This window comes from Scyliorhinus torazame, chromosome 7 (genome assembly GCF_047496885.1).
Source record: "Scyliorhinus torazame isolate Kashiwa2021f chromosome 7, sScyTor2.1, whole genome shotgun sequence".
Lineage (NCBI taxonomy): Eukaryota > Metazoa > Chordata > Chondrichthyes > Carcharhiniformes > Scyliorhinidae > Scyliorhinus > Scyliorhinus torazame.
Genome location: NC_092713.1, coordinates 243,135,744 through 243,149,857, shown reverse-complemented (window position 1 = coordinate 243,149,857; position 14,114 = coordinate 243,135,744). Strand labels below are relative to the sequence as shown.

The 14,114-nt window shown below is 45.4% G+C and overlaps 1 protein-coding gene across 1 annotated transcript in view; it reads left to right on the top strand.

The window, feature by feature from the left end:
• Positions 1-14,114, top strand: part of LOC140426923 (glutamate receptor ionotropic, delta-2-like) — a 758,287-nt gene that overhangs the window by 443,119 nt on the left and 301,054 nt on the right. Inside the window, exon 7 of the mRNA XM_072512211.1 lies at positions 13,795-13,968. Within this exon, the coding sequence (XP_072368312.1) occupies positions 13,795-13,968 (174 nt within the window). The remainder of the gene's footprint in view (positions 1-13,794; positions 13,969-14,114) is intronic.

Genomic DNA, 14,114 nt, shown 5'->3' with positions numbered 1-14,114 from the left:
CAAGTCCTTTAGTTGTTTTCTTATTGTCCATCACTGACTCTGATATTGTTTGGATCAGTTCTTTGCTCAACTGTATCAATATTCAACAATGAGTTTTTATTCACAGGAACAACTTTTGAATTGCGACACTCCATACCATCCATCTTCTCCTCAGTTCCTCTATTTTACTTTGAAGTTCAGTGTCATAATATGCACCAGTATATCATGGCGCTGACACACACTGATGGACACACAGCGGAACCAATCAACATACACAACACCGCAGCCAATCGCCAGTGAGAGCACACGCACTATAAAGACAGGGGACATCAGAGTTCCCGCTCATTCGAGTAGCAGCTAGCTAGGAGCACAGAGCTCACAACCTGCAACACAGACATTCACCATGTGCTGAGTGCATCAACTGGTTCGGACAAGGCAAAGGTCTTTAGTTAAAGCTGGTATCGTATTTACCCACAGTTCACGTATGTTTAAATAGTTAACCTTTTAATAAAATAGTGTTGCACTACTTCAAGTGTTGGTGACCTGTATGTGATCCAGAACACCCAACACATCATTCAGAATCCTCATTGTTCTTTTCACACCAAAGTTCCAACAGTTTGTTAGTTTAGCTCTATAATTCTGCATTCAACTAATTATTCAGATTTACCAGAATCTCCTTTTCTTGCTCAATGCATTTCCCGCAATGCTTCATAAATACTGCTGATGCTTGACGTTCACCAATTTTAACTGAAGATCAACCTTTACCAAGTTTTCTTTTTCAAATTTATCTTTAAGACAGTTCAAATCCTCAATAAAATGTTTCACTTTTCCTGACTGATTCTCAATTGTTTCATCAGTTCTCTTTTCTTATTCGTAAAATATTTTCTGTTAATCAGGTTTTATTTCAATTGCTTGTTATCTGCAATAAGTGTCTCATTTTTCTCCACAGTAGTTTATAAAAGTTTGTTAAGATCACCCTGATCAACTGCCTATTGCAATGTGGTTGTCATCACATTACTGTCTCCACAAGTCAATTCACGACCTAGGATAAAATCTATTCCTCTAATAGGTAATTTAGGAATTATTCCCACTGTAACAAAGTTACTTCTTAAATTAATTCATACAAAGAAACAGGTTCATCCCTTTCTTTAATATCCCATATTAATACTTTATCCTTCATAAAACTTCCTGGAATACAAATTAGATCATCAGCTGCTATCGATGATTGATCTGCTCCTGTATCTCTCAAAATTTTAATTTGTTTACTTACTTTGGTAGATGAATAAGGGCAAAGGTCTCCCTTTAAAACAAATCATCTAGAACCTCCAATTGCCTAAACTCCTTCACCAGTACCCAAATAATCTTCTGAACTAATTTGAGACCTGTTACCCTTTCTCATTCACCTGCCTCACTGCTTCAGTTCTAACGGCCATTTCTTTTTCAGATGCTTCATTTCTTATTATTACAACAGGTGTTTCATTTCATTTCCAACAATCCCCCCTAATGTCTCCTACTTTGTTACAATGAAAATACTTAGGTCTCCAAATGTCACTTCCACCCTCCGCAGCTTCTCTTTTGATCTGAGGTGAAATTTTCTGACCATTCCCAGTGGTTCCATTCCTTTGACTATTTGTTTTCTTTTCTCCTTCCCACTTTCTATTCTTCTCATGTTTAAAAGGATGATGGAGAAAGGTTTGGTTCTGTGGGCCAATTTATTTATTTATTTTATAAACTTAGAGTACCCAGTTCTTTTTTTCCCAATTAAGGGACAATTTAGAGTGACCAATCTAGCTACCATTCACATGTTTGGGTTTTGTGCGGATGAGACACACACAGATACGGTGAGAATGTGCTAAATTCCACACAGACAGTGGCCGGGGGGCTGGGATCGAACCCAGGTCCTTGCCACCATGAGGCAGCAGTGCTAACCACTGGGTCACCATTCAACCCTCCTGTGGGCCAACTTATAATCATCAGCTGACTCTGCTGCCTATATAGCAGTTTTTAACTTTGTTTCCTCAACAAGCATCCTAATAAACAAAGGAAGTGAATCTTTAAATTCTTCTAAAATAATCACCCCTCTAAGAGCTTCATATATTTTCTCTATGTTTAGCACCTGTATCCAACAGTCAGAATTATGTTGCTTCACCTTCTCAAATTCAGTAAGAGTTTGTCCAGGCTTTTTTCTTACATTTCAGAATTTTTTTATGCACATCGGGAATCAACTCATATGCATTAATGACAGATTTCTTTGCTACATCATAATCTGCAAATAACTCTTCCGACAATGAAGCATACACACTGCTTGCTCTATCTACCAGTCGACTTTGTAAAAGTAATGTTCAAATTAATTTTGGCCATTTCATCTGGTTAACTATCCTTTCAAAAGAAAGAAAGAAAGCTCCCACATCCCTTTCCTCAAACTTGGAAGCGCTTGTATAAATTTAAACATTTCCCCCTTGGTTCATGTCTAGGACTACTCCCTTCCTCAACTTGCTCTTGTGTCTCTACTTCAATACTTTAAATTGAAATTCTCTCTGTCGCCTTTTCTCTTTCAGTCAATGCTAAATTCTCCATTTCCAATTCCCTTTGAAAAGCTCTCTTGTTCCTGCATTTCAAATTTATTCAGTTCAATTTCTTTCTCTTTTTTCTTTTTCTCGAACGACTTGGTTCCCCCAGACAAACTTTCCCATTTTAAATGTTTCGCTATGCTTTCAATAATGTCAACATTCCTTGCCCCTGCAGGTAATTCTAACTCAACTGTCAATTCTTCGTTACCTTCTATATACCAGTCAAAGTTTCCATTTTTCAGAAAGTCTTAGCAATTTCCAATGCCATTTGGATTCTAACCTGTACAATATACCTCACAGGAACTCCAATTCTTTGTCCTGTACCTCAATACCACACTTAGTACTTTTAAGGACTCACAGATCCCATCACTTAACACACTTAACAACTATCTCAGGACATGCTTTACTATTCAGCATCCAGTAACTTTCTTTCCATATTTCAAAATATCTCAACAAAGTACTACTGGTCAGCATCCAATACCCCTTTCTCCATGTTTTGAAATCCCGCAAAAGCTCCACACTTTGTTATGATCCCAGTTAATGTTATAACAGGCCAGAAAGATCCCAGAATGGAAACCTGGCTCAAAAGACCTCGGGCTGGATTCTCCGTTCCCCGATGCCAAAATCGCGTTCGGCAACGGGGCGGAGATGCGGGGCACTATTTTGCCGGTCCAGGTCCGCGGGCTGAGTCCGCCATGGAGCATGCCGCGAGCACTCCAAGCCGCCGCCATTCGCATGCACAGCCTCTGACTCGGAAGTGGTGAGGGCCGTGTCGGCAGCTGGAGCTGCGAGCTCTATGGCAGCTCCCTGCTACCCCCCAGCAAAACGGGGAATCTGTGGCTTTTTGACGCCACAAAGCCTTTGCCAACGGCGTGGGGACTTAGTCCCAAAAGCGGGGAATCCAGCCCCACAACTATTACTTTCTTCTATAAAATGTGGAGGAACAGAGTCACAGGACCATTCATTAGTTTTAACAACAAGAAAACATTTATTAAACATGAAAATTGGATTCTAATACAGTATTCCTTTGCTCCCCTTAGCCTAATAGATACACACAGATTTTAATATTCGCATGGATTACAAAGCACAATTTAAGATACAATGATCTCATTAGCACAAACATTCCCTTTTAAGCACACAAGATGACAGTGGTCAAATACACATTCTGCTTTGAATCCTTTGGGTGTCTGTAGCTTTCTCCATAGAATCCCTACATATGATTGTCACATGAGAGTTTACACTCCTCCGAAAAACATGCTTTAAAATCTTCTTTCATAATAATGCTTTCTATTGGCGGTTTGCATTCCAAAATTTAATCCAGATTTTACAAATGACACTGTCAAACAAAGCTTTTGCCCCACTTTTAACAGCAAATCCAGTCCAGGATTTCCTAGTCTTGAAGGTTGTGCCAACTGGGGAACAGTTGCTTCAACTCATAATTCCCAGAATGTATTAAAATGACATCAAATGTTTCATCTACCTCTGAAGTCTGCTGTTTCATCTAGTTTCTGCGATTGTCTCTTTAACTCCAAACACTTTGTTTACTCTTCCTTGAATTCTTCGGAAGAATATCTTGGTCTCTGTTCACTTAATTCCAGACTTAGACTTTCTGTCCCAATTCCCTGGTTATCTGGACTGTAACTTGTACTTTAGACAGCCTGTCTCTTTGCAGCTCCTGTCCTGTCCAGTCTTTCTTCTGGTCGAGTTGAGAGTTGTTCACTTCCAGAGATCCTGGGCGAAATTCTCCCCCAACGGCGGGATGTCCGCCGACTGGCGCCAAAGACGGCGCCAATCAGACGGGCATCGTGCCGGCCCAAAGGTGCGGAATGCTCCGCATCTTTGGCGGCCTAGCCCCAACATTGAGGGGCTAGGCCGACGCCGGAGGGATTTCCGCCCCGCCAGCTGGCGGAAATAGCGTTTGTTGCCCCGCCAGCTGGCGCGGAAATACGGCGCATGCGCGGGAGCGTCAGCGGCCACTGTCAGTTTCCCGGCGCATGCGCGGGAGCGTCAGCGGCCGCTGTCAGTTTCCCGCACATGCGCAGTGGCGAGAGTCTCTTCCGCCTCCGCCATGGTGGAGGCCGTAGCGGAGGCGGAAGGGAAAGAGTGCCCCCACGGCACAGGCCCGCCCGCGGATCGGTGGGCCCCGATCGCGGGCAAGGCCACCGTGGGGGCACCCCCCGGGGTCAGATCGCCCCGTGCCCCCCCCCAGGACCCCGGAGCCCGCCCACGCCGCCTGGTCCCGCCGGTAAATGCCAGGTTTGATTTACGTCGGCGGGACAGGCAATTCCTGGGCGGGACTTCGGCCCATCCGGGCCGGAGAATCCAGCGGGGGGTCCCACCAACCGGCGCGGCCCGATTCCCGCCCCCGCCCAATCTCCGGTACCGGAGACTTCAGCGGGGGCGGGGGCGGGATTCACGGCGGCCAACGGCCATTCTCCGACCCGGCGGGGGGTCGGAGAATGACGCCCCTTGTCTCCAACTGCTCTCAAATTACCTAAACTAAAACTTAAAAGCTTTAAAAAAAAATGTTTAAATACCCAATTCATTTTTTTCCAATTCAGGGGCAATTTAGCATGGCCAATCCACCTACTCTGCACATCTTTGGGTTGTGAGGGCGAAACCCTCGCAAACACGGGAAGAATGTGCAAACTCCACAGGGACAACTTAAAAGCTTTTAACCTTACAAGGACCTCAGTTCCCTAGCAACGCCCAAATGCTTCTGTCTTTTATTTATTTTTCACGCCGTAGCCCTTTCTAAGCACAGTAGAAAGCCAGTTGGAACTTAACCAACTCCCACACATACAAACTTCTTTGTCCAGCATGAAACTAATTGTAAGTTTTACTCTTTCAGACACAGAACATGAAACTCATTTAAAACTATACCTTATTTCTAACATGGTGGACAATTAAACAACTCACTGGAGGAGGTGGCCTCACAAATATCCCATCACCAATGATGGAGGAACCCAGCATACATGTGCAAAAGACAAGGCTGAGGGATTCACAACAATTTTTAGCCAGAAATGCCGAGTGGATGATCCATCTCGGTCTCTTCTGGAGGTCAACAGCATCACAGATGTCAGTCCCTCCTGGCTGGGATTCACGCCAGCCCCCGGCGATTCTCCGACCCGGTGGGGGGTCGGAGAATCGAGCCCATTATCCTTGCCGTTCTTGAGTGTGGCGTACTTTTGCGCCAATTGCCGGGAAACCACGCTAAGGCTCCATCTCAAGCGGATGACCATTGACCCGTACTGTCACCTTAATGGGGGCCACACGGGGATCTGCCACACAATGCTGCTGCAGGCAGTTGTCCTCCGTCTCCACGTCCTTAGGAGTAGTCGCCGCAAGTTCATCCACATGGAAGGAACGGCCCCTGGCCTGGCCCCAGTTTCGGTCGGAACGACAGCGCTTCTGGCGCCCCCAGGACCGTCGTCCGCAGTGGGGTCGGCACCTACAAGTCTGACACGGACATGGCTCCTCATCCATTGGTTCTGGAGAAGGCTCCCTTCGGGGAGGAATGTCCGACGGCCACTGGCGTCGATCCGGACATCGTCTCGCCCAAGGTTCCGTAGGAGTGCGGGGGAACGTTTTCGGATGGAAGGGGTTGCTCCCAAGGCATGCACCTCCATTCTCTGTAGCTCCTGCACTCCTCGTTCTGCGCTCTCTCGGGACAATACTATTTGAATGGCCTGTTGAAAAGTCAATGTTGGCTCAGCTAACAACTTTCTCTGGGTGGCTGCATTGTTAATACCGCAACCCAAACGGTCACGTAACTTTTCTGACAAGGTCTCACCATAGTCACAGTACTCCGCAATCCTGCGTAGCCTGGATAGAAAGTCGGCAAGGGATACTCCTGGGGTCCTCTCAACGGTATTAAACCGGTAATGTTGGACTATCGTGGACGGGGTTGGATTAAAATGTTGCCCCACTAAGTTCACAAGTTCATCAAACATATTTTGGTGTCTGGCGCAGCTGGGTACGTAAGGCTCCTAATCACCCCAAACGTATGCGAACCGCAGGCGGTGAGCAATATGACCACCTGGAGCTTGGTTTCGGTGATGTTGTTTGCCCGGAAATAGGAATGCATCCATTGTGCGTCCTGGTTTCAGCTTTCCAGCGCAGCATCAAAAACATCCAAACGTCCATACAGAGGCATGGTGTAATGGAAAACAACTTCCAACCTTTATCCAACAAAAATCCAGGGAGGTGGCTTCAGCAGTGTAGACAGCTATTCACTTTAACCCTCGTCGCCAGTTTTGTGAGGGCCACGAAGAATCCAGCACGAGTTTTAAGGATACAAGAAATAACATTTATTTACAATAACGTATATATACAACAGCAGCAGCAACTTTGCTTGCTGCTCACCCCTTCCTCGCTGGTTCCAAACTGGCCAGCTTTATTGAACAGGGAGTCTGCTAATGATTTCTCCACCCCCCCTTATTGGGGAAGCTCATACTCCCACAGGATTGTGGGATTATCATTGGTCCCCAGCCAGTGGTAAGCAGGCAGGTTATAACACCGCCTATCAGCCTACTCTCGATTATCAGCAAAATGATGGAAGGAGTAATCAACAGTGTTGTCAAGCGGCACTTACTCGGCAATAACCTGCTCACGGACATTAAGTTTGGGTTCCATCTGGGTCACTCAGCTCCTGACCTCATTACAGCCTTGGTTCAAACATGAACAAATGAGCTGAATGTCAGACGTGAGGTGAGAGTGACTGCCCGTGAATTCAAGGCAGCATTTGACTGAGTATGGCATCAAGGAGCCCTAGCTAAAATTGAGTCAATGGGACTCAAAGGGAAAACTCTCCGCTGCTTGGAGTCATACCTGGCACAAAGAAATATAATTGTGGTTACACGCAAATTACTGCGGATGTTGGAATCTGAAACCAAAAGAGAAAATGCTGGAAAATCTCAGCAGGTCTGGCAGCATCTGTACCGAGAGAAAAGAGCAAACGTTTCGAGTCCAGATGACTCTTTGTCAAAGATGGTTGTGGTGGTTGGAGGTCAATCATCTCGGCTCCAGGACATCACTGCAGGAGTTCCTCGGGGTAGTGTCCTAGGTCAACCATCGTCAGCTGCTTCGTTAATGACCTCCCTTCCATCATAAGGTCAGAAGTGGGGGTGTTCGTAGATGACGACACAATGTTCACCATTTGCCACTCCTCGTCGGATAATGAAACAGTTTATCTCCAAATGCATCAAGACCTCAAGACTTGGACAATAACCAGGCTTGGGCTGACAAATGGCAAGTTATAATCACGCCACACAAATGCCAGGCAATGACGATCTCCTACAAGAGAGGACCTAACCATCATCCCTTGATATTCAATGATATTACAATTGCTGAATCCCCCACAATCAACATCCTGAGGATTACTATTGATAAGAAACTGAACTGGACTAGCTGTATTAATGCTGTGGCTACCAGGGCAGGCCAAAGGCTAGGAATTTTATGGAGAGTAACTCACCTCCTAACCCATAATACCATAAGACATAGGAGCAGAATTAGGACATTCGGCCCATTGTGTCTGCTCCACCATTCAATCATGGTTGATATGTTTCTCACCCCCATTCTCCTGCCTTCTCCCCATAACCCTGATCCGCTTATTTTTAATCAAGAACCTATCTATCTCTGTCTTAAAGGCACTCGGCGACTTGGCTTCCACTGCCTTCTGCGGCAAAGAGTTCCACAGCTTCACCCCCAAAGTCTGTCCACCATCTACAAGGCTCAAGTCAGGAATGTAATGGAATACTCTCCAATTGCTTGGATGAGTGCAGCTCCAATAACACTCAAGAAGCTCGGCACCATCCAGGACAAAGCAGCCCGCTTGATTGCTCCCCTTCCACAAACATTCAAAACCTCCACCACTGACGAACAGTGGCAACCGTGTGTACAATCTACAAGATGCACTGCAGCACTTTCCAAACCCATGATTGCTACCATTGAGGAGGACAAGAGCAGCAGATACCAGGGAACCCCACCCAACTAGAGGTTTCCCTCCAAGTCACTCACCAACCTGACTTGGAAATATATCGCTGTTGCCATGTGAACAAAACCTTTCTTAAAGGGACACTCACTTGACACTGTTCCTTCACTGTCTCTGGGGCAAAACCCTGGAACTTCATCCTGAACAGCATTCTGGGTGTACCTACACTTCGATTCAAGCAGGCACCTCACCACCACCTTCTGAAGGGCAACTAGGGATGGGCAATAAATGATGGCCTAACCAGTGACACCCAGATCTGTAAAGTAATTTGTTTTAATTTAAAAATTACAAAAAGCCAACATTAGAAAGATGAATGCATTGTGATCATTTTCAGCACATGAATTTTAATATGCAGGATCCTTTGTATATAATCTTTCTACTGACAAAGTTGAGCCAATTGTCTGCAGATGCTGTCAAAGCAATGTGTATCCCATCTATTGATTTGCTAACCTTGGTAATATCAGGAACCCTGTTAAATTGAATGACCCTATCGCATTTCTGCCCTGGGATGATGCCAAAGTCAGCAAATTCCTTATCTTGCAATGAAATACATCAGTAACCTGAGAAAATGTATGCCTGCAGTGTATCCTGGCTGATCAGACAGAAATCCCATGAGGCTGCCTAAAATTATCCTGTTGCATATAAATAGAATGCATCCTTCACCTTCTTTGTTAAAGACAGTGCAGATTGGGGAGATCAGAGTGGCTTCAGGTAGTCAGCAAGCTTCTTTGATGGAATGAATTCTTACTGAGGATTAAAGTTTCATGAAGCCTGTGTTACCCATATATTCCTTGAGGGATTTAATGATTGGTCCAATACAACCTCTGTAAACACTATCTCATTCTCCTTCTCTACATTCTCTGCTGCTATTTCTCCTGCTAATCTTCTTTCTTCATAATAATGCAATTAAAAAAACTATTTTTAACTGAATGGAATTGCAGCGGAGTGCTGTATTTTATCTCGAAGATTCTGCAGGGGGAGAGTGGGACAGTGGGGATGGGTGGGCAGGGAGGGGGCGGGGGGGGGGGGGGGTGCGTGCAGACTTCCAGAAGCGGTTCCTAGGTTATGTCTCTAGAATGTCAATTATAATTGCTTCAAAATAACATTCTTAGTTGGAGGAAATGAAGGGTTTGACAGACACAATCTTCAGGCTCCGAAGTTCCGCAGTTCTGCTTGTTTCACCTGATCCCACAAACAAGTGTGCCTCACTTCCCAATATAATTGATCCAAATGCATTGGAATTATAAAACAGAAAATGCGGGGTCATAGCTGGCTGTGGGACTCTATGGGCAGATTACAGGAAATGTTGAAAATGGAACTTTGAGCGGGCGTAATTGTGAGATGAAAAAATTGTGGCGAATGGCACACGGCTCAATTTGGTTCAAGTACAAAAAGATGTCTGACTTTACACTAAAAAAAATACCAAAAATGGAATGGAATGTTCGAGCCTGTAGTTTCAAGGATTTTTATACTCTGACAATCAAGTTTAATAAATTTAATGCTGTGGCTGGATAAAGTAGTTGGAATATAGTACGTACTTTTGTTCCTGAATAATTAGCAGAGATTCTAAGACACTATTTTGTTGGTGTTTCAAGATGGTGTACAGAGAAGAACGAAAACTCTTTCTCCCCAGCATGCCTGAACCTCAAAGGGTCTGCCCCCCGTTTCCTCCATAAATGCAAATAATGCCTCGCCATCCCCCCACCCCGGCACCAACGACCTTGGCTTAAAGCGGTCCACCCTCGGATCGAGCATACATTTCATATCCCCGCCCATAATAAGTTGGTGGGTATCTTTATCTGGTATTGTTGCCAACAACCGCTTCATGAGAATTGTATTGTCCCAATTCAGGGCGTATACATTCACTAACACTACCTGTTTCCCTTCTAATACCCCCATTATTGAAATATACTCTGGCCAGCATCTGCTATTCCCATCTCCGAACAAAACTGGACCCTTTTATTAATGACAATTGTCACCCCTCGGGCTCTGATATCGAACCCTGAGTGGAAGACGTGGCTCACCCAAGCCTTCCAAAGACGCACCTGATCCCACTCGCGCATGTGGGTCTCCAGGAGAAACAACATGTCAACCCCCAGATTCTTTAAATGAGCAGAACCCCGTGCTCTTTTGTCTGGGCTCCTCAGGTCCCGCATATTCCAGTTGACCACCCTCATCAGGGGTTTGTCACCCCTACTCCCCCTCAACCTCGAGTCAGCCATTACACCGCAATAGGCCATAGCATCACTGATGATTCACAGGCCCACCTAAGATGGTGATCTGCCTCACCCGAATGATGGAAGAAAAATTCCCGGTCACCGTCAGTTCCACCCCCCAAGTTAGCAGACATCCTGCCACCTCCACTAACTCCACCCCCACCCTCAACCTTCAAGACTCATCGAGCCTAACCTAACTGGCCCAACAAGTCGCAGCTCTACCCCCCACTTGACTTCCATTAAGTAGCCTAATTCCTAGTGCTAGCAAGGTGTCCATCACCCCCAGGCCCCACCTATTCCTTAACCAATGCCTTTGCTCTTGCCCCAGGCTCGCTCCTCCCCATGGTCCTCATTCCCAACCACATTGCATAAAAAAACGACACCAGGGGAAGAAAAAACCCCATCCCGAAACTACTGAGCCCGAAAAAGAGAATTAACATGAAAACAGAACAGAGGAAATACCCCCTATCTAACCATCTCTACCATTACCTCAACCCAACTCGAATCAACATGAACACAAACAGTAAAACACCAACCACCACACAGCCCATCCATACTTCTCAAACTGCGCCCAGTCCATGATCTCTGATGAAGATCTCCACCGGCTCCGGAGTTTCGAAATAAAAGTCCTTTGAGTCAAACGGGACTCTCAGCTTTGCTGGGTACACCACTCCAAACTGCACTCCTTGATTGTACAGGAAAACTTCACAGAGAAACATTCAGTTAGCCTTGCACCTTGACTCCCTCTGGCAGACCCATCAGCCGCAGGTTCATGCATCTGGACCGGTTTTCCATGTCATCTAGTTTTGCTTTGAGGCCCTTATTTCTGTTGTTGACAAGCACCATTTCAGCTTCCAACGATGCTTGTCAGTCAGCATGCTGAGTCAAGATCCCCTCCATGCCTTTCAATTTCTCAGCCTGCTCACCATCACCTTAGCTGTCTTGCCAAGCTAATCGGACCCAAATTCTCCTCCATCATAGCTTTAAAAGACACCCTCATTCCTTAGCCATGCCTCTTAAATCGTTTGTCCATCTCGCCACCAAACATCTCCAGTCCGTTAACCATCATCCCCTCATTATTTTCAGGGGGATGCGCATGGCCCAATCCCCTGCATTTTGCCGACTCTTTAGTTGGGCTTGGTGCCTGTGATTTTGTCTCCTCCACCTCCCTTTGACATTGGCCTTGACATCCCGCAGTTAAACTTCACTTGCTCTGCCAGGCCGTCGGGTTATAGCCCGGAGATTCTTCGAGAAAAAGGGCAAAAAAGCCGGAAGTACCGGGACCTGCACGGGAGCTACCTAAAGTGTGACTGTCTGTTACATGCACGTGCCACCACCCCGGAAGTCCCAAGTTCATTCATCTTCTGAGGACATTGCAGTTGTGTCCATTTTTGGAGTGAGTTGCTGCTGACAATCACAGCCACAGCCAGGTGGTGGCTGGTCACTTTGCTGAATGTCTGCCTGATTGTGGGGAGAGGACTTCTTGCCTCTGCTTGACCACATCAAGAAGTTTGCTGAGGGCTCCCTCTGTAAAACATGGTGCAGTCTTTATGACAGTCATTGCCCCCTATTGGACTTGGGCTGGGGACTGCTGAGCAGGCATTTGAAAGGAGAGCCACACTGATTACAGAAATAAAGTTTTCCCAGGGTGATCGTATCAGAGGCAAGCTGCCACGAGCATGGTGTGAATCACGTGGAAAATAATTTAGTCAAAGAGGCTGAATATATGGTGTGTTTTCCCACTGATAGTGCCGATGGGATTCTCCACGGTTTTCTCACTGGAACCGATTCTGAAAAGTATGGTCAGATTCCACCCCAATTTCATTTTGGGTTCAAACTAAGTAGTACAGCGTGCACTTTGTTTCCTCCTGCCTGTCAGAACTGAAGTAGTTTTGGCCACCAGAAAATTGGTCAGCTGCCTGGGTCCAGTTATAGGCAAGACTCTCCAGCAGCTAGAAATGTAAATTTGTAGAAGGTCTGGAGGAGGGGTGGGTGGGTGTAGAATGTCAACTTGGAAACAATTAGGAATATACAAAAACAAATGTTGGTTCACTTAGTCTACCACTGAGGTTTAGTGAAGTTCCTCAAGGATTTAAATGCCTTAAAACACTTTATGGACAGAATTCTCCGGCTGTTGGGATTCTCTGTTCCCATTGGCAGCACACCTCCACCCTTGGGTATGCCGGCGGAGTGGGGCGACTTCAATGGGAAATCCCGTTGACAAGTGGCTGGAGTATAGAATCCCACTGCCAGCGAACAGTGCACCACCAAGAAACACACAGCTAGGTGGCGCAGTGATTAGTGCTGCTGCCTCATGGCGCCGAGGTCCCAGGTTCGATCCCGGCTCTGGGTCACTGTCCATATGGAGTTTGCACATTCGCCCCGTGTTTGCGTGGGTTTCTGCCCCACAACCCAAAGACGTGCAGGGTAGGTGAATTGGCTACGCTAAATTGCCCCTTAATTGGGAAAAAATAATGAATTGGGTACTCGAAAATTAAAAAAGAAAGAAACACACAGCTGGGGGACCGGAGAATCCAGCCCTATATGTCTCGGGTTAAACATTCAGTGACAAACCAAAATTATATGAGACGACCCACTCCACGGTGTCTCACTCCAAAGTATGTTTCGATCTCAAGAATACATTGTCACTTCATTGTTGGTGCAAGTCAAAAGTGCATTACACCTATCCAAAGCTTGCAGTACAAATGCACTGTAAATATTGAATGATTAAGCAACAGTTGTGCAGATCGAAAGATCAGGATTAGTTTGTAGTTGGTAATAGATCAGAAATTGTATTTAGTGGCTATAATTGTGCTGCCTGAATTTACAAAAGGAAAACATTTTTGTATTTAATAACATAAACCAATAAAAATGTTTGTCTTTGATTATGATTCCTACAGATGCAGATTAACATTCCTAACTTATTTTGAGTCTGACTTATGTTTGCCTTTGCGTGAACAATCTAGGAAGTGAACTTAGAAGGCTATTCCTTTAACTAATCAATAATCTATTTTATTTTATCTCTTATTAAACTAAGGAAATAAATGACGCAGATATTCGGGAGCTCGCAAAGAGATTGACTGGCAGGCTGACTGTCATTCGGCAAATTTTCCCAATGTCAGAAAGCAAGAGCCAGTACTGTTTGAGAAACACTCACCGGTTTTCTTCTGTGATGTGCAATCCGAAAGATCCCTTCACACAGCATATGGAGGTAGGGAATGTGACAATAATCGCTTGCTAATGATTTTGCTCTTCATGTACAAATAATATTATTTCTCTGTGATGTTTCGATTAAAAGATAAGTATGCATCTGAGTAGAGCTGTGATAATTAATGTTGTATAAAAGCAATCCAATAT